Raw genomic sequence first — 26,369 nt, 5'->3', positions numbered from 1 at the left:
CTGTGTTCACGGAAGAGTTCTCATTTGAAATAAGAGCAGTCTGGGAAAGGAGAAGTTTCAGGTACTCTTTAAAGTGCTTGGAGTAAGTAGTGCTTTCTCCAGCAGTGCATAATGCACGCTGGATGGGAGAAGACTTTCCTCTGCTGCAAACAGAGCATTTAAATATTACGTTATTGTATTAAAATAATGCATTATAAAAATGTTCCCTTAGGAGCCGAGTACCCTGGACCTGATCCAGTGAAGTACTCACTGCTTAGCTTTGAACAGAAGTGGGTTGTGGACTTCATCCAGTCTCTTCTCTTGCCTGAAATGAAGCACATCCTTGACATTTTCACAGTCTATATCACCTTGAGGGTCTGAGTGTGACATAGCTTTTGTATTATTATGCCTTATAAAATAGCATGGTCATTTTTCCATAGTTAAAACTGTTGAACTGAAAAAAACCACAATCGTAATGAAATACTGTGACAGAAATGGAACTAAAACCATTGCAGTAGTGTTAAAATGTGTATGCAATATCTGTTTTCAGGTTACCAAGGCAGCTTTCACTCAATACAAAACTGTTTCCACTACGGAGACTGCTACAGAACAATGGACCAGTCTGTCACCAGTGATCTGCTATCAGGGGAATCCCATTGCTTTAATCCTCTGAGACAGAATGGCTATCACATACTCAATGCACCTTTAGCTTCAACAGGTAATTTATTCTGCCTATAAAAAATTATCTGTATGATATTTTTAGCAGGATGGGAAAATAACATATTTTGAAGTCATTATTATTACAAAAATATGTTTGCACTTGAAACTCAGTCACTGAAATTCATCTGGATCTATAAAAATCCCACAAGGAAAGCAATTTTTTCTTTAGTTCTATATTTGTCTTAACTGACAGATTTTCCTTTTGTTACGCTGGATGTCAGAGAGAACACAAACCTTCAGGAGACCTGACACATTTATTATGTGGGCTATTCATTGTACATGTCTTCACATGTGCTCAGGCAGGTTTTTATGATAAGATTGTAGTTGAGAACGTAGTTAGCAAGATTCAGGAGAAATAGCAACAGCAGGAACTTCCTGTCTAAGAATAAATGGATGCCTTTGCTTTACAACATCGATATTTACAAAACTGAAAGACATTGCTTTGAGAAATTCCACTAAAAGTATTTGTTAGTTCCTTTTTGTTTGGAAGTTCCTTTTCATCTGTGTAATGCACATTCATTACAGCTGTAATTCGCTGTTTAGCTACAGATTTGCATAGAGTAAAATTTTCAGCAAGTTACAATATCTAGAAGAGACTATGATATTTCAATCAGTACTTATTTTTATAAAGTATTTTTCTACTATTAAAACTATAATTAAGAATTAATAGAATTACTGAAATTAAAGAGAGTATGAGTATTGTCAGAGCTATGAAATACCATCATTTACTCCAGTCTTTACTTACACATCTCCCAACAATTTTTTCTTCATGTCTGCATTCAGGAGAGCATCTCAGCTAGGGACAATACTGAAAACATATGTTTAAATGCTTTTTGAAATGGGGCCTGAGTCCAACCACAAAATTAGAGCTTATTTTCCTGTTTGTTTTGTATTAAAGGAGTCTCTGTTCAGAGAGTGCATGCATTTGTCTCGTGTTCCTTACTAGAAAGTGTATGTATCAGTGATTAACACAAGGGAAAAGTTTAAGATGAAGTTTCAACTTCAACTTTGAATTCTTTTGTGTTATTCATAAGTTTGATGTTACTAAAACATAGTTTCTTCATGTTAACATCAAATTTCAAGTTCATATTGACAGAGTGCAATATTTAAAGAACAGTCTAAATAAACTTTCCAAAAGAAATTGTAGGAACAAAGAATAATACTGTGGCAAGACACCAACTTCAACAACAGTTGATTTTTATGCCTGGGGCTAAAATATTCTGAAACATTTCTATATAATATTTTTGTTTTTATAGTGGTTACCAAGGTATGCAAATACGTAGAGACTGAAACATAAATGTGGATGAAATATATATATTATATATAAATATATATAGCTCATCTTTTTGTGTGTAAAATAGAGCCATTCAGGTTTGCAAGATTCATCAAGGCTAGGTATTAATTTTTTTCAAGCTTTTATAGCACCATTAATATTAAATGAGTTCTCATCTCACAGGAATGCCAAATGTGACTGGCAAACAGCTGTTCCATGAATTACATTAACAGTCAATAAATTTTTATTTTCTGTTCAGGACTTTGGATAGCTTATTCTATCTGGAATCTAATAATGATCTCTCAGGTGCATGCTTATCTTGGGTTTTGTCCATCTGTGGTTTTGTGTCCACTCTGTATACAGACTCATCAAATATAAATTAGCATGTCATAAACACAAGCCTTACCAAAATACTGATCACGCCACTTGGAATGATACACAGCACAGCGCAGATAAACAGGCCAGATTCATCTTTCAGGGACTTAGGCCATATGCTGCATGCCAGAATTCTACAGACATCAGAATTTGACCCACAAACTACCACTAAATTAATGTAAATAAGTAGAGAATTTTGCCTCTAATAATAAAAACAGTATAAAATAGTAAAATGCCTCAGAATCTAAGGACTGAGACAACATTTCTTTCTGAAGTGAGGACTGGCTGTTCAGGACTCCAGGACCTGTCATTACCAGGTGCCACACAGCCTGGAGACCTCGCTTAAAGCCTGGAGCGGTTAGATTCAGCCACATCTAGATACGCATGCCTGCGATGTTAGGCAGCCTGAAAAGATGAGAAACATAGAACAGAAGAAACATCCTTATTTTATAGAAGGGAAACTGGGGCACAGAAACCCAAAGCTGTTTCTCAGTGTCTCCACAGAGCTCCTCTCTCAAGCAGAGAATGGAGCCAGGCCCTGAGGCCTTTAACCATGAGGGTCAGCCATCCACACATTGGCTTACACTTCACATGAATGAGATTTGTGAGAGATTTTCTACATCCGGCAGTTAGTTCTTAGCAGGAGGAAGGATTTTGCTCCATACGTTGCCTCAGCTGACTTAATGCTAATAGCGTTAATTAAATTGTGATAGGTGGGCTCTCGATGCAGAGAGTCAGACCCCTCTGTTCAAGATCATCCAGACACTTTCCTCAAGCCTCAACCCAAAGCAGATGATAGGGTAAAACACAAAATGTAGGTTAAGGGATTAACATAAAGGAGTCAATGTTTCATGCAATGGCTGGGGGCACGTGATGCTCGATGATTAGGAAATGACTGAAGGAAAAGGCTTAGGAGGTTGTCCACGCCCTCGGCAGACAGTGCCATGGGGTCTGTAGGAGGAACTGCACATTGGTGCATGAAGTGTGGACACAGAGACAGATGCTGAAGGGAGAAGGACAAAGCGAGGGGTGAACACAGTCAACGTGAAGTAAGGAAAGCTGAAACTTCAACTCAGACAGGTGAGAAACCAGCAGCATAGCGATCCTGGGTGGGCTAAGAATGACATGGTGCACAGCTCCTTTTGCACATCCCGTGAGCCTGACTTGCCCCAGACACTGCCTACACAGACCTCACCTCTGCAGTACGTGGAAATCCAGCAAGTGTAGGATCCAAATTTATCTAAGTTCTAAAGAGCAGCTGGGAGACAGATGGAATATTTTCATAGAATCATAGAATCATAGAATGGCTTGGGTTGAAAAGAACCTCAAAGATCATCGATCTCAACCCCCCTGCCAAGTGCAGGGTCGCCAACCACTAGACCAGGCTGCCCAGAGCCACGTCCAGTCTGGCCTTGAATGCCTCCAGGGACGGGGCATCCACAACCTCCCTGGGCAACCTGTTCCAGTGTGTCACCACCCTCTGTGTGAAAAACTTCCTCCTAATATCTAACCTAAATCTCCCCTGTCTCAGCTTAAAACCATTCCCCCTTGTCCTATCGCTATCCACCCTCACAAACAATCGATCCCCCTCCTGTTTATACGCTCCCTTCAAGTATTGGAAGGCCACAATGAGGTCTCCCTGGAGCCTTCTATTCTCCAAACTAAACAAGCCCAGCTCCCCCAACCTTTCCTCATAGGAGAGGTGCTCCAGCCCTCTGATCATCTTGGTCGTCCTCCTCTGCACTCGTTCCAAGAGCTCCACGTCCTTCTTGTGCTGGGGGCCCCAGGCCTGGACACAGTACTCCAGATGGGGCCTCACAAGAGCCGAGTAGAGGGGGACCACCACCTCCCTCTCCCTGCTGACCACTCCTCTTTTAATGCAGCCCAGAATATAGTTGGCCCTCCGGGCTGCCAGCGCACACTGCTGGCTCATGTCCAGCTTCTCGTCCACCAGGACCCCCAAGTCCCTCTCCGCAGGGCTGCTTTCAAGTACTTCTTCCCCCAGGTTGTATAAATACCTGGGATTGCCCTGGCCCAAGTGCAGCACCCTGCACTTGGCCTTGTTGAACCTCATTAGGTTCTCATGGGCCCACTTGTCCAGCCTGTCCAGGTCCCCCTGGATGGCTTCCCTTCCTTCAACTGTATCGACTGCACCGCTCAGCTTGGTGTCATCTGCAAACTTGCTGAGGGTGCACTCGATTCCATCGTCTATGTCATTGATAAAGACATTGAAGAGCACCGGTCCCAGGACTGAGCCTTGGGGGACACCACTCGTGACTGGCCTCCACCCTGACATAGAACCATTTATCACAACCCTTTGGCTGCGACCAGCCAACCAGTTCTTAACCCACCAAACAGTCCATCCTTCAAATCCATACCTCTCCAATTTGGAGAGAAGGATGTGATGATGGACCCTATCAAAGGCTTTGGAGAAGTCCAAGTAGATGATATCCATCGCCCTCCTCCCATCCACCGATGCCGTCACTTCATCGTAGAAGGCCACCAGACTGGTCAGGCAAGATCTACCCTTGGTGAAGCCATGCTGGCTGTCTTGGATCACCTCCTTGTCACGTATGCGCCTTAACATGTCTTCTAGGAGGATCTGCTCCATGATCTTCCCAGGCACAGAGGTGAGGCTCACCGGCCTGTAGTTCTCCGGGTCATCCTTTCTCCCTTTCTTAAAAATGGGATTAATGTTTCCCTTTCTCCAGTCACCGGGGACTTCACCGGACAGCCATGATTTTTCAAATATGATGGAGAGAGGCTCGGCAACCACATCAGCCATCTCTCTCAGAACCCTACGATGGATGTCATCCGGCCCTATGGACTTCCACACATTCAGTTTCAAGAGGAGGTCTCGAACCTTTTCCACTGTTACAGTGGGACAAAATCTGCTCCTCTCACCCACACCTCGAGGTTCAGGGTCCTGGCAGACACGGGGAGCCTGACCACCAGTGAAGACCGAGACAAAGCACTTACTGAGCACCTCAGCTTTTTCCACGTCTGAGGAAGCCAATTCTCCATCCTCATTTACCAGAGGGGGAACACTCTCCTTGACTTGTCTTCTCTTGCCTATGTACCTGTAGAACCCCTTCTTGCTATTTTTCACATCCCTAGCCAAGTTCAGCTCTACCTGCGCCTTGGCTTTCCTGATCCTATCTCTACACATGCGGACAACAGCCCTATATTCCTCCCAGGCTACACAACCCTGTTTCCACTTCGCATACATTTCTCTCTTTTCCCTCAGTTTAAGCTGCAGGTCCTTGCTCAGCCATGCCGGTCGCCCGCCTCCTCTGCTCGATTTCTTTTGCTGGGGAATGGAGAGCTCTTGTGCTCTCAGGAGGGTGTCCTTAAAGAGCTGCCAGCTCTGCTCTGTTCCTACACCCTTAAGGACAGTTTCCCAGGGGATCCCACCCAGCAGTTCCTTGAGCAGCCGGAAGTTTGCTCTCCTGAAGTTCAGGGTCCTGACTTTACTCTTTGCCAGGCCTGCATTGCTCCAGATCACAAACTCCACCAGGGCATGATCACTACAGCCCAGGCTGCCTCCAATCTTAACCCCTCTAATGCTCTCCTCCACGTTGGTGAGCACCAGGTCCAGTAAGGCTTCACCTCGGGTCGGTCCGTCTAATACCTGGACAAGGAAGTTATCCTCAACAGACTCCAGGAATCTGCTGGACTGTCTGCGACCCGCCTTTCCGCTATCCCAGCAGATATCCGGGTGGATGGGGGCTCTTGTCCCCCATCAGGACAAGAGCCCGCGAATGCGACACCTCCTGCAGCTGGAGCAAGAAGGCCTCGTCCACAGGCTCCCCCTGATCAGGTGGCCTGTAACAGACCCCAATCACTAGATCTCCTTTACTGGACCGATCGCTGATTTTAACCCATAAGCTCTCAACCTGATCATGGCTGTTACTCAGACACAGCTCTTCACAATCTATCCACTTCCTAATGTAGAGGGCAACTCCCCCTCCCTTCCTGCCCTGTCTATCCCTTCTGAAGAGCCTGTAGCCCTCAATCAGAGTATTCCAATTGTGGGATTCATCCCACCATGTTTCCATGATAGCAACCAGATCATAATTTTCCAAGTACATCACGGTTTCCAGTTCCTCCTGCTTATTTCCCATGCTGCGTGCATTAGTGTAAAGGCACTTCAGCTGGGATGGGTACTTTTCCAAAGTACCATTAAAAGGACAAACACACAAAACAAGAGGACAACATCACTTTTAGTGCACACTTAGTAGGATCCTTGCCCGTTCATTGTTTTGCCATCCTATTCTGATAATAACTGTAAAGTATCAAGAGAGTCATACTGATACTTGCGCTGCTCTTGAAAATGGGTAGCTTTCCGCAGAAATGAATGGGAGCCTTATACACTATGACACAAATGCCCATGGAGATTAGTTAGTGTATCTCCTGGGTAAGGCTTTGATGGTAAATCCTATTGTCTTTTCATTAATGCTGTACTGTACTCAAACTTTGCTTCCTTCCTTATATGTACTGGTCCTAAATCATATCCATACAACTTGTCACGCTTTCAGGCTATGACGCAATCTCTGAAGCACAGTGTGTATCTGAAGACATGGTCTCCAATGGAACCGATGAGAATGGATTTTTCCAAAATGGCGCCTTTGATCACTGCTTGAATCACATTCCTCCCATCTATACAGATACCTAAGAGCAGTGTTGACCTTACTTCCTTTATTATACCTATAACTGTGTATGTAATAACAAAGGTGTTCAAGTACTTTTATTTAGCCTGTATCCCTATATGTGCTCATTTAAATAAACACATTTACGAAACCATTTTATACATGAATAGTCTGTATAAGTAATATTGGAACATGTTCCTTTGCTGTGGCACTTTGAAATTCATGCTTTAAGGGAATGAGGAGCATTTCAAGCCTCTTGTTTTGTAAGTTCTCTCGATAAAGTGTAAATGTAAGTTATATAATAAACTTGTAAAGAGGTTTTTTTTTTTTTTTTTCCTGAAAGGTTTGTTTCAATTTGAGAATGTTAGTCCCTTTAATCAGTTTTCATTTAAATCACTGGTCAATTCTAAAAGGTTTTTTTTTTAATCACAGACCTCATGTATATAAAATCTTCATTTGCTCAGCTTGTTTTATATTTTCAATTTTACAAGAAAGCATTAAAAACTGGAAACAAGTGTACTGTCATTTCTTAAAATCACTGGTCTGCCTGATGAATTCTGATGAACTAAATGCAGCTACACCGTATTCACTCCCAACTTGTGCCAGCACAGGTGTGTTTAAAGCAAGCTGCTGGAAATGTCCCTGTGTTGTTTGGGAGAACCATAAGAGAGGCCAGCAGTTTGGGTTAAATGAAGATTTGCCATGTCCTTGGGAAACTATTAAAAGTTAGTATCACCTTTCCTCTTGTACTACAAACGCAAGTGACAGTAAAGGCCCTAGCTGGCCTTGGCAGTGTCCACCTGTGACTGACTGTCCCTCCTGCCCGCAGTGCCGTAGGACTTGGCCTTGAGACAGGGCAGAGCTCTTGTGAAAAGGCTGAATTTCATTTATTTTTCAGCTGGTCCCTGATAGAAGTCTGTGAAAAGGACAGCATACCCACACCAGCAAGTCCTTCCCACACCACTATGCCTTCAGCAGCACCAGAGGTGCCATGTGAGGAGCATGGCAGCCTGCAGTGGCTGTCCTGTGCCCACTTGGGCTACCTGAAATGCTCCTGGTGCCCAAAGATGTTCCTCACCACCACTCAAATCTTCACAAGCATCACCGCTAATGGCACCTAGATGGAGCATCACTTGATTTCAGGCAAAAAATTCTTCATTTACAGCTCACAGTTACCCAAGCTACCATGGGGCACCTTTGGAAAGCTCACATTGGGTCAGAACTGCCCAGTGTCTGAGGATGCTGCTTTCCTCTTTTGCTCTCTCCTCCCTATTACCAGGATCTGCTTGGCAGCCCCATGCTCATGCAATGCTTTCAATGCTTATCTTGTGCCAGGCATGCTGATGCCAAAACCCAACTCTTAGTTTTCAGCCTTGTAAGCCAATTAGCTGCTCCCCAGAGGAGCAGCCTAAAGTAAGAAGCAGCTGGTAGGAGATTTCTTGTCTCCACAAAGGTCTGTCAGAAAAAAATATCAGGCACCTGGCTACAGCAAAATAGCAAATTCCAAAGGAAAAAAATCCTAAATTCAGTGGCATGTTAGGAAAATACGGCATTTTGCATAACCAGCATCCACTGAACAAACCCCGAGCTGAATGGAGTGATTCTTTGGCAGCATTTGCAGAAGTGGCATTACTGGGTCGAAAGGGCCATGCTTCTCCTTACAGTCACAAAGTTCTACAACCACAACAGATATATATATATTCTAAAGCACAATTTGGTGGTAAGGTGTGAACCTGGCAGCCAAAGTATTGGGGAAAACACAGTAGCTGAATAAACTCAGAAGTCTCCAATGGGCCATCCACTCCATGTGTTTACGCTGGTTGATGAGAAACTCAACGTGAGCTGGCAGCCTGGGGGTCTGCTTTCACATGAGTAACAAGCACCCTGGTGCTGCTGTGCCTCTCCTCAGCCACAACAGCCTCTGCAGCCGTGGATGCCATTTTACAACAGCATGTTTAGTACCATGGCCAATTTGGGCTAACCACCAAGCCTACGTGGATGCATTTCACTTGTTTCCTCAGTGCCTGGTTGCACCCTGTTAGTGGACATGAGTATGTCTCTGTACCCAATTTAGCTTTCTGTCCTCAAGAAATTTGAGTGAAATTTGAGTGAAACTTAGACCTTCAGGAAGTTTTAGTTACTAGAGGTGCATGGGGGAACCTTTTATAAACAGTTCCTCAACATCTCTAGCTCTGCAGGACTCCAGTCCCAGCTAGAAACCCATTAATTGTGGCTGCTTGCCTGCCCCAAGCAGTCCCTGGCAGCACTGACTCACCATTCCTCTCCTAGAGTTACATTTAAAAAGGCTCCAAATTATGCTTTAAGCTTTTGATCACTGCTACATTTGGCTTTCTGTCTTCTTCCTTACCTACTCAGATGTATCAGATTCTTTTGTCTCAGATGTAAATAGCCCAGACATTTTCCTAAAATGTTAAGCAAGGAGGCAGGTAGCTTAATAACTGCCCACTAGTAAAAAATCATGAGCTTTTGAAGGAGAAATTAGAAAAGTCATATCCAGAGCCCAGGAAACCTGTATTGGCTGAGACAAAAATCAAAATAATCCTTGTGTTCCAATTAGTTGGAGACGTTAAAGGAAATAGGGCCTTAAAAACATGATCTATCTTGAAATATAAAATATATACTTCTAAAAATGACATTTTAAAGTTAAAAATACAAACCGAGCAATCTAAACATATTTGATCAATTATAAAAATATTTATATCCCAACAACCAGGCTGTTCAAAACCACACAATGATTCACAAAGGTTTGGGAAACTTAAAGCATAGCAGCTGTAGTGATGATTTAATTCCAGAATCTGTGTGAATCAGTTTTTCTGTAAATTAAAAGGTAGAATCAGAGAAATGCAAAGGCACTCATCTATCTCTATGGTTTGGAAAGTTATCCATAATAAAACCATTAAAATACAGAATAGCACAAGTTAATGGTTACTTGTGAGCTTGTGTACTTCATTATTTCCTTTTATTACATTATGTAGGGAAGCATCTCATGTAAGCTTCTCCTAAAGACATAAGGAGTCCTTTCAATGGAATTTATTGCTTGGCAAGATCCTGGTTGTGGTGCTGTAAAAGCCCCACCAACTAATACATATAGTAACTGGAGTTAGGTTTCATAATAGTAGAAAATTATTACTCTGCAGAATTAAAATGGAACTGCTGGTTCCAGTTGACTGTCAGATACTTTTTCGATCGAGGCAACAGAATTCAAATAATAAATTACAGCACAAATTTATAAATAGCCACAAATCATTTCCCAAGTGAACGAAAAGCCCATTTACCCTGTGCATACACTCTGCGTGTGCACAGTATGCTTTAGGAATGACTGAATTAAGATGACCTGCAGTGGCCAGTCAAGCTGGGAGAAAGAAAATGAATTTCACGTTGATACTGAAGCAGCTAAAGCACTTTCTTACACTTTTCACCACCTGGGAAGCAAGCCAACTGTTCTGCAGGACCACTAATTTCTTAATATAATCAACCTCAAGCTTTTCATTGTATAGAAAACCAAAACACTTTTTTCCCTTTTACTAGCTGCGGTACTTCAGAAGCTACAGAAGTAATCTTCCTTTCAGTGCTACAGAGGTGCCTTTGCAAGTGAGCGTATGGGATGTACAGATGCAGTGTATCACAACAAAGTAGCGCTATTTACACCGGAATTGTGGCGTGGCAACACAGGAATTTGTGAGACCAAAGCCTTAGGTCTGCAGTATGAAAGTTTAAGCCTGTGGCAGGTATCAAATATGCTCCCATGGAAAGGAAAGTGAGTACCCTTTCAAATCATATTTTCTAGTTACATCAACAGCAGGGACAGCTGCTGCTTGTGGAAAGGCTTTCTTGCTTCTTAGACTGTCCTTTCAATTGGGTATATTTTCTAACTGGTAAAGGTCCAACAAAACAAATTCCAGAGCACAGTAAGTGCACCGATTTAATACTGCAATAGATGTCAGTTATGCAAGCAGTGCAGGGAAAAAAAAAAGGCTCTTAAAACAACAACCAAGTATGTGAAAATAAACAGCAACTGTAAATTGAATTTAAATTGCCTAAGAGTAAAATATTTCAATGTTTTTTGTTCTGATCTTATTAAAACCTATATAAGTGTAGTTCAGTCCTCCAGTAATGTATTTACATTAAATTAGAAGACCAGCGCAACAGAAGACTTGAAAAATAGCCAGTCTGTATCATTTGATTCACTGACAGTTAAAAGCCATTGGAGTATTCTCTCCTGAGAGAAGCCCTTCTGCGATCAGCAGTGACACCAAAAGCTTCTCTCTGCTTAAATTTCAAAGCAAACTGCAAACTCTCTTTTTTTAATTTGGAAGTCAGTAGAATCAGAGCTACAGACTGCTACATTGTCAAAGCCTCACAGATAGTTTGCATATATTGGCTTGGTGGGCTGTCAGCTGCTTACAGCTGCAAAACAGGTCAAACCATGGCAGGCAGTTTTCTTTAGTGTCTGAACCATAGGAATCCCCAATCTAGCTAAAGCTCTGATGAAACTGAGCTTTTTAGCTGATTTTCACTCAGATGAAAAGAAGTTTGTACATTCCTTTGGCAAAAAGATTTTTGCAGTGGTGTTAAAGCCAGAAAAAAGTCAAATAACTCTTCTGCACTAACACAGATTTTCTGGCTGCAGCCTGCACCTCTCACTCAAACTCAAATGAATCAACTTTAAAAATGTATTTCTGGCCCTGAGTTATATAGAAGTTCTCTTCAATTAATCAAGGACACCAATAAAAGCATGATGTTAATTTTTAAACTTGTACTACTATTGGCCTGCTTGATTTCAAAGTGTTTTCCCTTCCCCCCTGGGAGAGGCTGTATCTCTGTCCCATTGCACTGTGCCTGGGTGGAGAGCAGTGGAACAGGACTTGCCACTGGGCACAGGGGATGATACAGAGACATGGGAGGACATGAGGAGACCCTGACTAGGCTAGGAAAGGAGTGGATTAAGCTGCTTTACTGGAGGATCAACCCCGCCTTTCAGCCTTTCCTCTGTTCAGAAGGGCAGTGTAACACCCGTCTCCTGGCAGCATCAGCAACCAGAGGAGCCCCAAAACAGCTCTTCTCCCAGCACTTGATCTCAGTATGTGGTCCAGACAGGAGATTCAGGACTTTCCTCTTAAATAAGGGATGGCTTTACTTTACCCTGCTCCAGACATCCAGAAGTTGCACTTTGGCTTCCAGCACCAGCACTTTGGCTTCCTCTCAGGCACTAGCAAGGGAAATGTACCTCCAAAGGTGGAGTCAGTGCATGACAGGAAGATGCTGAGGAGCCACTGATGGACATTAAAATCCAGACAACATAAATCCTTTTCAGTCTATCTTCTATAACAAAGAAAGCTGAGACTGTGGTCTGCAAGTGTCCTATGTCCTTTCACATGCACCCAGCACGCTACTCCAAAACAGAGCATAGTCCCAAACAGTGATCTGCATCACTTCCTCGAGCAAAACTGGGTACCCGTGGTGCCAAGAGAAATCCCTCTGAACACAGATTTGCACTGAGTATAACCCAAAGCCACATAACTGAATTGTGTTAGGCAGAGGGATAGGTTTTTTAAAGGTGCCTGAACACGTGAAAATGAAAAATGGGCATTAAGTGGGATTTTTCAATACTGCCTTAATTGCTTTCATTTCATCTCTAGGATTTTGTTTCCTTCTGAAAATCCTCTTAGGTGCCTATTTGCATCTTCAGGCACATTCTGGAAATCGGGGCTATATTGCATAATGAGTTTTATTTCCTATCTCTTTGGGTCAAGAACCACACACTTGCCTAAGGAATTCTCTGTGGCACTGAAATTTGCTAGGACTATAAATACAGCCTGAGCTGGGAACAGGCATTGGAAACTGCCATGAAAACCATGTACAGAAAACAGTGATTCTAGTCACACTAGATACCTGATATAGTTGGCAGAAAGGCAAAGCTAAACAAATGCAGGTTTACATTTTACTATTTAAAGAATAAAATATTCAACTTGAGTTCCATTAACACCTGTCAGGATTTTGGTACATACTCAAATCCACATTTCTAATTTTATTGCTAAATAATCCCAAACTTGGCAGTTGGAAGGTAAAATAAAATACCCATGCTAAACATCTGAAGCAAATTGTAGCTCTCTGGAAGAGCCTTTCTGCTGTATAAATGAAGGTCATATGTATAAATGATTAGAAGCTTAAGGAAATATGTCTTCTGCTTTTCTAAATTGATAACACACACATATTGCATTAATATTCCCACATCAATTACTGGCCATGTTCCATGCTGTAAGAAAAATGGTAATTTTTTAAAATAATCCCTTGAAATGAAATTCTTACACTAATACAATTAACTCTTGCCATGCAGAGAGAAAAGGGGTTGATTTAATTACCTACATCCCAGACAAGCAGTTCATCAGTCCCTGGAGGTGATGAAACCTGGGAAAACCATGGTTTTGGGGAGGCCAGTCCTCCTCCCCTGCTGAGGATGTGCCAGAGGTGATAGGTCCCAGTGGGGACACGTCAGGAGGAAACAACCCACATATGCAGGGTTTGGTGTTATAGCAATGGAAGGCAAACTGATGGCAAACTTAGGAAGGAGCTTTGCTTATTCATTAACAGCAAAATAAACCCAGCAAATGTGGCAGAAGACTCCCTAATTACTTTCCCTCCATAAGAGGCAGCTCATGCCTGGCAGTGAGCACAGGGTGAGGTCTCACGGCAGCAGTGACTCCCCAAGTGTCCAGGCTTATGTGACAGCTGACAGTGGGTGCAGGGCACACTGGACTGACCACTGAAGTCACAGGAGGGTCAGGGAAACCACCGCTGGCAATCATCACCTCCTTGGCTGCCACTAAGTCACACTTGCCAGAACGAACTTATTCCTAGGGCTCATAAAAATACTTCTGAAACACATTTTTCCTCTTCAAAGTGCACCAGATTTCACTAAATGCCAAGTATTTTCCATCAACGTTCCCAGGCTAAAATACACCCAGAGCTGTCTATAGGGTCTTCATACATATGGCTATTGTATCTGGCCCAGTGTGCAGCCAGGCATCTCCATTTCAGGTGGAGATGGTCTTGGCACAGATGTGAGAGAGCCCAGCTCCGGTCTCTGCACAGGATGATGGCAGCAGTTACGAGTTCATCATGGCTGATGCTGAGCACAGCAAGCACAAAAAGGCAAACATTTTAATTTTTACTTTAGTTTTACATTATATTACTTCTGACAGATTCCTTTATTTTCTGCTTTCTATTAGCTGACATAAAGTTAGGCTCTTTATGTCAGAGACAGAAGTCATTAAAAGGAAGGCAAAAAACCCAGGACAATTATTTCCACTGACAAACATTTTGTATTCTTCCATTTTATCAAGCATCAGAATGTCAGTTTCTAGTTCTGCGAGACTGTAGCCAGAAATGCTGCAGTGAATGTGCATGCGTGCACATCAGAAGGCTTAGAGAAAAGCTACTGCCTGCCCACTGAACACCCCCTTCCCTGCATATTTTGAGTTGTTAGTCCCTGACTTTTCTGATGTTTGTCTTTTCTCACAAGAGGGAGCTCCGGCTCAGGATTAATAGTATGAAGATGTCCTGCCCAGGCCCTGCTGCTCTGCCGCCTCTGAAAATGCCTGTCTCTTGTCCAAGGTTGGACTTACAAAGCTCCTTTTGCTGTTTAAAATTCATTCAAAGGTTACACTGGAGGTGAAACCCTTACAGGATGGCTTGCAAGGCTGCCTGCACTTGGAATGACAGCCATGCAGAAAGCTTTGGAAAAAAAACCCAAAATAATATGAAAGCAAAGTTCTGAGACACTAATGCTGGTTTCGGTGGAAGATATTTGGTAGCTGCAGTATTTTTGACCCTTTTGTGCATGAAAGCTTGTTCCATGCATTTACTGCATTGGTGTTCAGGGACAGTTTGCTACCTCCAGTCCACACATATGTATATGGGCAGATCTGTGTGTCTATATACAGACGTGCGTGTGTGTGTATTATCCTGTAGACTCAGCGTTACATTTCATATTACTGCTTTTCCTCCCAACCTCTAGTAGTGCCCACTGCAAGACCACACTATTTTTCTACAAGATTTTTCACTGTGCCCTGGTGTTAACATAGGATTGCATTAGTACACCTCTGATTTCTGAGCTGATCTCATTATTAACAACATTCCAAAGAGATTCCTCTGAGTAACACCTTGCCTGATGTGCACTTCCTCCAGAACAGCCCAGGAGGCCCGACACAGCCACCACACAGCCTGGGGGCTAGAAAATAAGTTACTGGAACAGCAACAGCCAAGGGCAGAGAGTTTATATCAAGAACACTTCAGCACCCACAGAACAGTGTCTTAAATCCCAAATTAAGACTGCATGTCCTTGAGCTCCCTCTACTGCTCCTATGGTTATTTACATACATATAAACAAAGCACTCGGAATCACAGCAATGCCGATAGCATTTCAGCAAGGCTCCTCTGGGCAGAGTAGAGGGATGTGCCAGAGGCTCCAATTTGCCAGGGAAATGGACCCAAGGGACCCCACACGCAGCCCAGGGTGAGTGCTCCTCGCACATGCTGAGAGTGGGCAGCCCTGACCAATGGCCGCGGCTGTGCAGCCCCAGCTCCTGCAGAGCTCTCGGGATCAGGCTCCAGCGGCGGGGCATCCCACAGGGGCTGCTAGACAAAGAGGTATATTGGTTGCAGAGGCAGATTGGTTCCTTCTGATTTACTATGAGCATCAAATAGTTCTTGAACACGCACACACACACACATATATACATATTTAAAAAAAAAAAAAAAAGGGATTTTCTGTGACCAGCACCCCCAAAAGAATTTTATATTTGTCTAAGCCTAAGGTTAAGAAGGTGTATTGGCTGCACTGGGAGGCAGCTCTGCCAGGCTGGCTGGCATGGTAGTTGCAACAGCCATTTTCCAGGCTTGTGTGCAATCTATTGCAAATTGAATCAAGTTGGAGTAATTCAATGCAGTATGTATCTGTGACATAGTGTGAACAAAAATATAAAAAAGATTAAAAGATGACTGTGGAAAGCTAGCATGCTCCTCATATAATTAAAACAAGGTGTTCAAAGGCTGTTGCTTGCCTGCTGGCACAGAGGTCCCAGGCAGGCACCTGCTAGGAACAGCAGCCCTGCTCCGGGACAGCTCTGCTAAGAGCCAGTAAGGGCTTCCAGGAATCACATGGGGGGAGATTCGGGTCCTGAGCATCTCTCTGCCTTGTCTTCCTTTGAATAACCCCAAGGAATTTTGCAATCTCAGCCTGCCTCAGTTTCCCTATATGTTAAACAGATTATCATGCTCTCTCCCAATTGTACAAAATGTTTTTATATCCATGGATTAATAGTCTAAAATTATCTCACTGCCTTTCTATTCAGCTCAGCTTTGTTTAATTAAGATTGTGATCATCTGTGAAAAGGAATGCAAGTTTGGTGTTGGCTAAAGGCTTCTTCCAGGCAACGATAAAAGTATGTCTTCAAAAATATCTACTTTGCTCTCAATCTATTGCAAATGATGTACTTAATATGGTTTTTCAAGTACTATTAGCAACATGTAACATCTCTAGCCATGCAGTGGATTCCCTCTAATCCTACTTTACTGTTTCTAAATATCATACACTATTTCTAAGAAACATTTATTATATAATAAATGCAGAATATTTCATTGCAGCGGTGTCTCTGAATAGACACTTATGTTACACAGTGTCAAATACTAATCAATATAATTAAGTTCTTCCATTCGATGTCAGAAAAATAGTGGCTGAAAGGAGCTTTCAATAACATTTTTTTCCCCATAAAACTAATACCCTACTTCCTTTCTCAGTTCCATGTTAAACATCCAGTAGATTCCAATAGTTACAACTTAAGCATTTGAAAAAATCCAAAAGACAGAAATCATAGTTTCACTAAACTTAAGAACACAAAAACCACATGTCAAAATCTAAATAGAAAGCAACAGATGTTGAATATTTTGCCAAAGCATTTCTTATAGCTACATAAAATCAAAGTATATAAAAAGAGTAAAGCTCACTCTGCAAAATAAAATAAAATTAAAAAATCTGCAGTTCCAAGTTACTTTCTCCACCTCCAAAGTGCAATTTTAGGTTAATTTTTAGTTAAGCTGGGTGATTGCATGTGATAAAGCAGCTGCCTGATGAAGTCAGCTCTCAGTTGAAGTTCCAGTGTACCCCCAACCAAGAGATCTCTGTTCATACACTCAGCATTTTGCGGTAATGCCCAGGCCTGCTTTTTTTTTTTTTTTTACTTCCATCAGTAGTCTGTGCTGGCCATCCCCAGTACCACCTGCACATGGCACGCTGATCCCTGCAAACTGCCCTTGTGGACCCAGGCCCAGATAGACCTGCAACATGGCCACATGAACTACATTTTTGTTTATTTACTGATATAATGAAAATCAAAGGAAGATAGGCAAATTCAGGCTCATGCTGGAAATTTCATTATTTTCTACTACGGTATTTTGAACACTGAGTATCTGAATCCTTAAACAAGTGCTTCTCAGCAGCCACTTCGCCACCTTTCTGTACTCTGTAAGTGACAAAACCTGCTGTGTTGGCTCTCCACTTCTTGCTTTTCCAGAGATGGAAATTCATATGCCAGCAATATCAACAGATACTGGTGGTGGAGTGCTTCTTGAAATGCAGGTACCACCTCTCTGCCATTAAAGCCACTAACTTTCATTCATTCAAAGGTGCTGAAACATGCAGGGAAGTGATAGATCTGCATCAGCCAGTCATTTGCTTCTGCTGCTTAACTCCTCTGTGCTAATAAGCATTTTCCCATCTTGTAAGCTGGCTCTGACTTGACTGCAATGAGTAACAAAGAGGCAGTGCCAAGCATTTCCCTTCTAACCATCATCCTGGGACAGCAGCAATCAACGTTTGCACTGGAATTCAGTATTACAGCAAGAATGGAAAAAACCCTGACAGGGAACAAACATGCTTAACTGAAGAAATGTCCCCAATCCATTCACTGCTCTAAAACAAAACAACTTTTTCCTCTGATCCCCTGCATGCCCAATCCTCCCATTAAACCTTGTTTTAAAATCAGCCCAAGTGGGACACACAAGTTCAGCGGCTCATATTTTTCCCTTGAAATGTCTAGCAAAGTAGCTCATTTTTCAGAGCCTGGTGGAGCACAGATGAGAACAAACACAGGGGCAAATTATTTTTAGTGAGGGAAGTAATTAAGATTGGAAATATACCTAACTGCACATGTGCACTTCTAAATTTGTGCTCCTTTTTGTAACATCTAAAAGTTATGCCTAGCACATGTATCTTAAAATTAAATGCCACATCACTTCTCCAGATGAAACCATAATGGTCTTTTGTAAATAACTTTATCTACTGTTCAGCATTTTACTAGTCTTGCTATGTTATACTATAGCATTTATTGTTTTACAAGTGTTAGTGTTCTCTGGTGGGAAATGCTGTAAAAACAAAGAAACTTAAATAATTTTTTCATCTACTGAATTTATAACAAACATGGGACTCAACAGACAGTTACTCAAGCTGTAAGCCATTTGGTTTCCGTCAGGGGAAATGCTGGCTAATCGGGACAGCCTGCTGTTCTATACTGACTAAAATAGGGAAAACATAGACAAAGTTAAACCTCTTGCTCTATATATGGGATTTTACAGCTAATGCAGCTTAGCAGACTGCCCAGCGATCCCCCAAACCTCCCAGCTGATCTGTTAGGAATCATGTCCCAAGAGAACAAGGCTGACAGTCCTGGACAAAAGCATTTCTTAGCTTCAGGGGGATGCTCCAAAAGTGCCTGCAAGCTGTGTTTGAAGAAGGCTATCCTGCTCTGCCCAAAGTGTTGGTGGTTTAAGCTCCAGATCAGCAGAAAATGTAGATTTTTGAAGAGTCAACAAACCTTGGACTCCAAAAAATGCCATTCGTGTAGAATGGGGTTTCTTATTGCTCTTAAGGTTTGCTCTGCAAAAGGGACAATGTCACAGAAAACAGACAAAAAGATCAGAGCCCATCTCTGCCAGAATGCGGTGTAGGTACCTAGAGATGCCTGGACGTTGTACTTGGGAGTCAATAACAACCAGCAAAACATTTTTATTTTTAGAAGATTTTTTTCCCTGCTGGATATTGCCATGAATGCAGTTGGCAAGCCACCTGCCTCTCTCAGGGACAAGGAATGGGAGAGCAAGGGGCTGGATGGGGATTTGCTCCCAGCCCCAGGTCTTGGTGTGTGAAAACTGGCAGATGGGGCGCAGGGACTTGGATTGAGCGCCTGAGGCACAGCCCCAGGCAAGGATTCATTCTTAATCAGGTTCTTTGAAAAAGTTTCATTTCTAGTCACTATGCTGCCACGAGGGGCTAAACTTTCCCCCCTACAACAGTGCGTGTTTGCCAACATTTCATCAACTTCCTTTCTGAAATAGAAACTGCCATTTTTATATCACCTCTCCCAGTATTGTTAATTGATTACAAACACTCATGTATCTGCCTGGCTGTGCTATTCATCACTAACAATTTCAGATCTGTTTTTCAACGGCCTGCTTATGTTCATTTAATTAAATTTATGGCTGATTTCAGGGTACTATCTGTTAAATCTCATTTTCCAGTTCACTTCTGGATATTTTGTTAATGAAAAACACTCAACATTCATGGTGCGCACCACAGCAATTATCCTGTACAACGCACAGCATTTACTTAATGTTCACTGTGCTTAATGCTCAAGTGGCCCCTACCTGAAGGAGAAGCAGCATTCCTACGGCAAAGCACTCTTCATGTGAAAAAGCACCCTCCTCTACTGCAGTGGATTTGTGTGGGCTGAGTGAAAAATGGGTAGCACTTGCAGAGATTGCTTTTCCCTGTGTAAATCATTATTATTTATAAAACCAGCAATAATTACTAATGTAATGAATATTTTAAAAATTTAAAAAAGCAATTCTGTAGTACTTTCCAAGCAGCCTCTGGGAGGGGTTTTGGCACTCTCCTGATGCCATGAGCAGGAGCTACAGGTCACCGGTCCTGGAAACACTGAGCCAGGCCAGTTCTGCTGGCTGGGGACAGATGTTGATCTGCAAGGTAGTTCTCCAGAACCGCAAAGCTCCACGCCCTTCTGATGACCCATTTTTCTCACTCACTACATGTTAACTAAGGAAAATACATAACAGCTTGTTAAAACTGCAGTAGTATCTATATGATGATTTAGTTATCTATGATATTAGAAATTTTCAGTAGTTATGTTTGAAGGTTTATTTCTCTAGATGCGTACACACACTTAGTCATCCTCTTAAACAATCGTTTAAAAATAAATAGCGTTACAAGCTTTAACTGTTAATTAAAACAACACGTTCTGCAAAACAGATAATCATAATGAAACCCATCAGCTACAACAGTTTATTCCTTTCAAACTCCACCTCTCCTTCACAAATGCATGGATAGAAAAACTTAGATGGATGACACCTCACATAGCTCACTGCAGCATACTGCTTGCCCTCTAGCACATTAAGCCTCTTGCAGAGCTTTGTGCTAATGAGAAACATGGAGCGATTACCTCCCAAACTAGACATCATCTAAAGCATATTCTGAATGGTCACCTCCTGGCAAGAGACAACAATGACATCGGGGAGGGTCTCCAGAGAGGTAACACAAGAATTAATTAACAGAGAGATTGGGGAAATCTCTCTTGGCCAAGGCCAGGAACTGATAAGTGGAAGTTTATGGTGTTCAGCTAGCAGCTTTCTTTAATGAATATATTATTAGACAACATTTAAACACAACTTAGTAACAGCTATATATAAGAAGCTGTCCTCAAAGCAATTGTTTCAGGTCTAACAAGTATTAATTCAAGGCCAAAATAATCACACATAAAGGTTTTCAGAAATGTGGAAACATTAATAAAATTGCAGAAGGTATTTTGTAGCTGTGATAATTTCTCCTCATTGAATGGTCTTTGAAATAGTTTTAAATACAGTATGGCTATTTAGAAATAGTTGTGGCAGACTGTGTTCCTTCAAACAGAAAACAAAAGCAACAACTTGAATAAGGTGGGAAATGCATACAACAAAATCCCAAAGTTAATTTTACTTTCTTTAACACTGGCTTCGCAAACTATCTTACCAATAATCACTAGATTAAGTAAAGCCTTACAAGTGCTAAAAACGGAAGGCAAGGACATCAAGAAGCAAGGGAAGACAGTTTATGTCCTCCAGGCAGAGCTGCATTCTGGCAGATTAAATTGTAGTGAAAACATCCTGTCAATTAATTAGTGCTTTTATTGTTTTAACTGACGCTATGTTGCCCAATGACTTTTTGTTGAACATTACGTACTGAATAAAGCTATAAATACCTCTAGAAGTTCTACTTAACAAGATTAAAGCTGAATAACACAATGTGTAATTGACTCTACAGGCTGGGACTCAGCATCTCAAAGTTGCACAAGAGGCAGTTTCCAGTTACATACAGACGTCATCAGCACCTTTGCAGAACAGTCAGCAAATGATACTATCAGCATTATTTAATACGGCCACAGTCTTCGCCCCAGCAGCAAGTTTTTTGTATATACAAGAAGTGATGCAACTGTAGATGCAATTCCCAGTAGCACAGACTGGATAGGTAAGGAGGGGTTCCTGGTGGCTCACCCTACAAATTGTTCCCAAATGCTCCTTGAATTGTGAACAAGTGGAAAAAAAGTTCCAGTGAACCTCCTGCTTTGCAGTTTGTGGAGTGAAGCCCTGGTGGTCACCATTTTGTTAAAGACCTAAACAAAAGTGAAGCCACTCCATGAAAACATGATGGGCAGATTCAGAGGGCTGGCAGGAGTGGGAGACGCTGGAGGAGCCAGCCCAGAGGAGAGCTGCTCTTTGCAGGCAGGAAGGAGAGAATGGGGAAACTCAAAGCAAGCCATCCTGATGCAGAAAGATGAGTAATAAAGTAAACTGGAGCAATTGGAGGGAGCCAGAGAAGTGGAAATGTAGGATCTGAGTGGAAAAGTGTCCAAAAACTTAAGGCAAAGGAATTGACACCAAGCCATATTGTGCAGTGCTTTAAGTACCAGAGTCAGCTTAACACCATGAAAGATACTGCTACAAAATGGGCATCTGAAGAGCCATCTGGAATGACTGATCCCTGCTTCTTTGCAGAAGACAGTCTGCAACAGAAGGCTGTGATCTAAGATTTTTTTATTTTAAAGTTTCTTTAGTCACAAGCCAAGCTTTCTTATGTTTGTTTAATACATGCACATAACACACCCAACACCACATCCCTCCAGAAAAAAAAAAAACGGAAAAAAAGACAGCTTCTGCAGGGGATTTTTCAGAATATGACACTCTCCCTCTGTTAGTGTTGAATTAATTCCCAGTTTGGTGCTGGGGAAATTCAGCTGCTGGAAAGACAGACTTTCATATAAATAATACAACCAAAACCTTGAGCATTTATTATTCAGAGATTACCTCATGATACTTTAAAAGAAAAAAGAAGAATTTTAATCCTATGGTCCTGGCCAACTTGCATTCTTCTTCACCAAAAGCTTCAATAAAAGTGATTTCTCATCAGCTGTTAGATGTGTCAGTAGGGGAGAGCAGCCAGCCAGGCTGGCAGTGACGCTCACCTCCCCACAGCAGCTAGCAATTTGCCCCAGAGTCAGCAGTTTGTGCCACTGAAGTGAAATGAATCAGCTGCTTTAAAAACTGGATAAACCAGGCTTAAGGCTGCACAAACACTAGCAGCTTCAGCACAGTCACCAGGTGATGACAATGCTGATAACAAGCTGAGAATGGAAAAAGGATGGAAGAAAAATGTATCTGGAAGCTAAAGAAAAGCCTCTCACTACTGGAGGTTCATCACTGGCATCCCAGATCTCCCTGGAATAAGCAATTCAGAAGTAATGACAGTGCATGGATCAGGGGAAAGCGGGAAGAAAAAACACCAGCCCCATTCCCTCCTGGGATGCTGTGATAAGCCTGGGGAAAAGGTGAAGAAAGAGATAGAGCTGCCTTGAAGAGTGAAAAGTCAAAGGGGTCAATTCAAAGCACAAGGAAATGCAGCATCAATTCTATAACCAAGACTGACAACAGGTAGAGTTTCAAAACTATCAAAATGAAATATTTTTCATTAAAAATAATAAACTGATGAATGACACCAAGAAAGCCTTACCTCCTTCTTCTGAAGAAAACAATCCATACAACTACATACAGAACAAAATCTAGGCTGACAGTAAGCTGTGTTTCCTCTCAGCATCCCATCCTGAGTGCTGCCAGAGATTTCCCTCCTGCTGCTTTGAGATAACCACATCCATTGGTGAAGTTCCTTGTTTCAGCACAGCCCTGGTATTGCTGTGGACACCATGCTATTGCCCAAGGCATGTCCCAGTATGCACTCCACTTCTGATGTCTGTTGGTTGGTTTTGACTGTACCTGGTAAAGAGCTGGGCACATGTGTAGTAGGTGAATAAAGACTAGGCTGTCCACATTGAAGGTCAGAAACACAAAGAAACTTCAGCAGCTGCAGTAAATTCAGTATCTGTGCCTTAGTTTATTCAGTGTCTGGGCACAGTTGTTACACAAGCAGATAATCAATTGCAAACACTGAGCTGTGAAGGGTCTCATTACTTGCCAGGTCTTCCCAGTGTGCAAAAGTTTGCATTACAGTACATTTAATTGCAGTATTTTGACTAGAACCAGCTTTTTCCTTTCATCCAAGCAAAAAAAATAACAGAGTAATTAAAAAAAAAAAGTAATGAAAACTCAGTAAAAATTCCTTAAACCAAAGGTCCACCTTCAGTCTTGATTTCAAAGAGCATATGTCAAGGAAGACTCCTGCTCACTATCATTTAGCAGGCTGTAAAAAAATGTTTCAAAAATGAAATAAAATTTAATGAGAGTTAAGAGGCATTTTTTTCCTTTCATCTGAGTTTTTACCTATCTTTTCTAATCAGAGCAGATATGAGAGCTCAAACCATAGGCAGAATAGTAACTTAGAGCATTCCATTCTGGGGCTTATGAAATGACTTTGTGAAAAGAGCTGTGTTGGCTTCAGTGGAACAATTTTCACAGCAAGTACGAGCAGGTGGCAGAATTCAGGCCCAGATATTGATTCCACTTATAGGCAGTTGCTTTGCAGAAAAATCTTCCTAGGAATTGTGACTGATATTTCAGTATGCCAGATTCGGCACATTGAGAGGCAGTGACGAAAGCCTTCTTTCATGGCACTAAAAGGTGCTGAAAAGATGATGGCAATTTAAACCATTATTACAAAATACGTCCAGCACTATGCAGATAATCCTGTGAATTTACTTTTGCTGTCAAAAGCTTGTTTTTAAAATAAGCCTTGACTTAGGACAGTGTGTAAAATAACATTTTAGAAAACTTTTCATAAAATGCAGTAATCAGAGACCTAGTCCTCATTTGCAATCAAAGTACTTAAAAACATTCATTTTCTCTAGTGTTTCCTTCTTTTTATAGGAATTTATAGGATATTATATGGGAGAAACACAGTAATCAGGCTCACTCTGGAATATAATGGGCTTTTAGATCCTCTAATGAGTTGTGTAAGAGTAGCATATGAAGAAAAGTCATGCATGTCATACATCTCTCCCTCATTGTAAAACACTGTTTTTAGATTTTAGTGCAGCCAAAACAATTTATCTTTTTAATTTAAAAAAAAAAGTATCTAATTTCACTGAACTTATTCAGGGAGAATGTGTTCTGAGTTCCTGAAATCACATTGCTACACCAGAGACCTGAACTGCCTGAGAGTGGGGAAGCAGAGGTGAGAGCACTGGCTCCCTAACACTGGGGCAGGCCAAGATTTTAAGGGAGCTTAAAATCTTAAGAGCAAAAAGTGGCAGAAACTAACGAACTTTGCTGAGCCAAATTAAGTCCCTTAGCTCCTCTGCCTAGGGATGTCAGGGCTGCCATGCAATACAGATCATCAGAAGATGGAAGACACCCAGCTGAAGTGGTCTGGTGCTTTGTACAAACTCTTGTACTGAGCTCTTCAACAGGAGAAATTCACCTGTGCTGTCACCTGGGTGCAACCTGAATCTCGGGGTGCATTCAGTGCTCCCACAAGGTTTGTTTCCCTGAAGGTAGTGGGTTTTGTTGGGACTGGCTCTCATGTCACAAAGCTTCAAAAATAGATTTAAAAATTATAAAATGCCACCTTTTCCTGGACAGTAAACACCACGCACCCAGTGAGTGCCCAGAGGCATGAGATGTACCCTCAGTGTGTGGCCCATAGCCTGTGCCTGCCATCTCCTCCCTGCACCTACCATCACTGCAGCTTGCAGAGCTGACCTCAGCTTCTATGTGTTACCTATAGTGGAAAAAGAGGGTTCTCAGCAGCTTTGTTCCCGCACTACAGCGGAACTGCTATAGCTTTATGTAACAAAGCCACCTCAGATGTCTGAAACTGCTTTGCCTCATCATACATCATGCGAGAAGTTTCTCAACTGATTAGGACATGGAGCAGAGTGGCATAAAGTAAATATCTAGGATGAGTTTTCTTCACTTTTAGCAACCATCAAATAACGAATAATTTTAGGTTTTGGCTTTTGAGCCTACTCTTAGAAAATATGAATTTATGCCCAATTTGTTGTGATTTTTTTTTTAAGTGATAAATACAACAGGTCAGAGTCTGAAAGTGGCATTTACTTGGAATTGTACGTGTATTTCAGTGAGACAGCTGCAGTGAACAGCTTTTCCTAGCAGGGCTGGCTCCAGATATTGCACACTTGTAACAAGACAAATCCCACCATTAAGAGGTTTAGCTCTGCTATGATTGTCAAAATCTGTCTATCACAATGCCTATTTCTCCTGTACTCAGAGAATTAACAAGGAAAGTACTTTTTGACATGCTAAATGAGGTTTGGGACACTTAACAAGAGTTGGCTCAAAACTGCTACCTCAAGAAATATAAAACGGCAGTATTGTTGACCCTGTATGACAAATTATATGTTCCTTAATACGCTATGTCACTCCATTCAGTTTTATAATTGGCACCGACTATGGCTGAAATCTGATCCAAAGCATACAGAACTAACTGGCGCTTGCTTTGTCCCTCTTAGTATTTTCTAGACTACGGAACTTCATAAATATTTACTCAACAGGGTGGCATACCATTTTTCCCATAAAATATACATGTCCGTATCTACAATTATGTAATTAGTTTTTTTTTCTGTCAGATGACTGGCTAGCTGTGCGCAGCCAGCTTAGACTGCAAGAGATGGGAAATTACCTTAAGAATTCAAACAAAGAAAAATCTCTACATAAAGATTATTGTACCTATTGACTTCTGCCAACTTCATTAAAACTATTGGAATAGCAGGGGTTATTACTCAGCCTGTATTGCTCAGAAGAAAGACTTTCAAGGAATCATTGTTCCAACACTGTCAGCA

At 41.9% G+C, this 26,369-nt stretch overlaps 1 protein-coding gene across 6 annotated transcripts in view; it reads left to right on the top strand.

The window, feature by feature from the left end:
- GLIS1 (GLIS family zinc finger 1) overlaps positions 1-7,512 on the top strand; it is a 187,937-nt gene extending 180,425 nt beyond the window's left edge. For all 6 annotated transcript variants that reach the window (XM_021404411.1, XM_021404405.1, XM_021404408.1 and 3 more), the window contains 2 exons: positions 530-697; positions 6,886-7,512. In XM_021404411.1, coding sequence (XP_021260086.1) covers positions 530-697; positions 6,886-7,022 — 305 coding nt within the window. In that variant the 3' untranslated portion in view covers positions 7,023-7,512. The remainder of the gene's footprint in view (positions 1-529; positions 698-6,885) is intronic.

The sequence above is a fragment of the Numida meleagris genome, chromosome 7, assembly GCF_002078875.1.
Source record: "Numida meleagris isolate 19003 breed g44 Domestic line chromosome 7, NumMel1.0, whole genome shotgun sequence".
Lineage (NCBI taxonomy): Eukaryota > Metazoa > Chordata > Aves > Galliformes > Numididae > Numida > Numida meleagris.
This window is presented reverse-complemented; position numbering and strand designations above follow the sequence as displayed.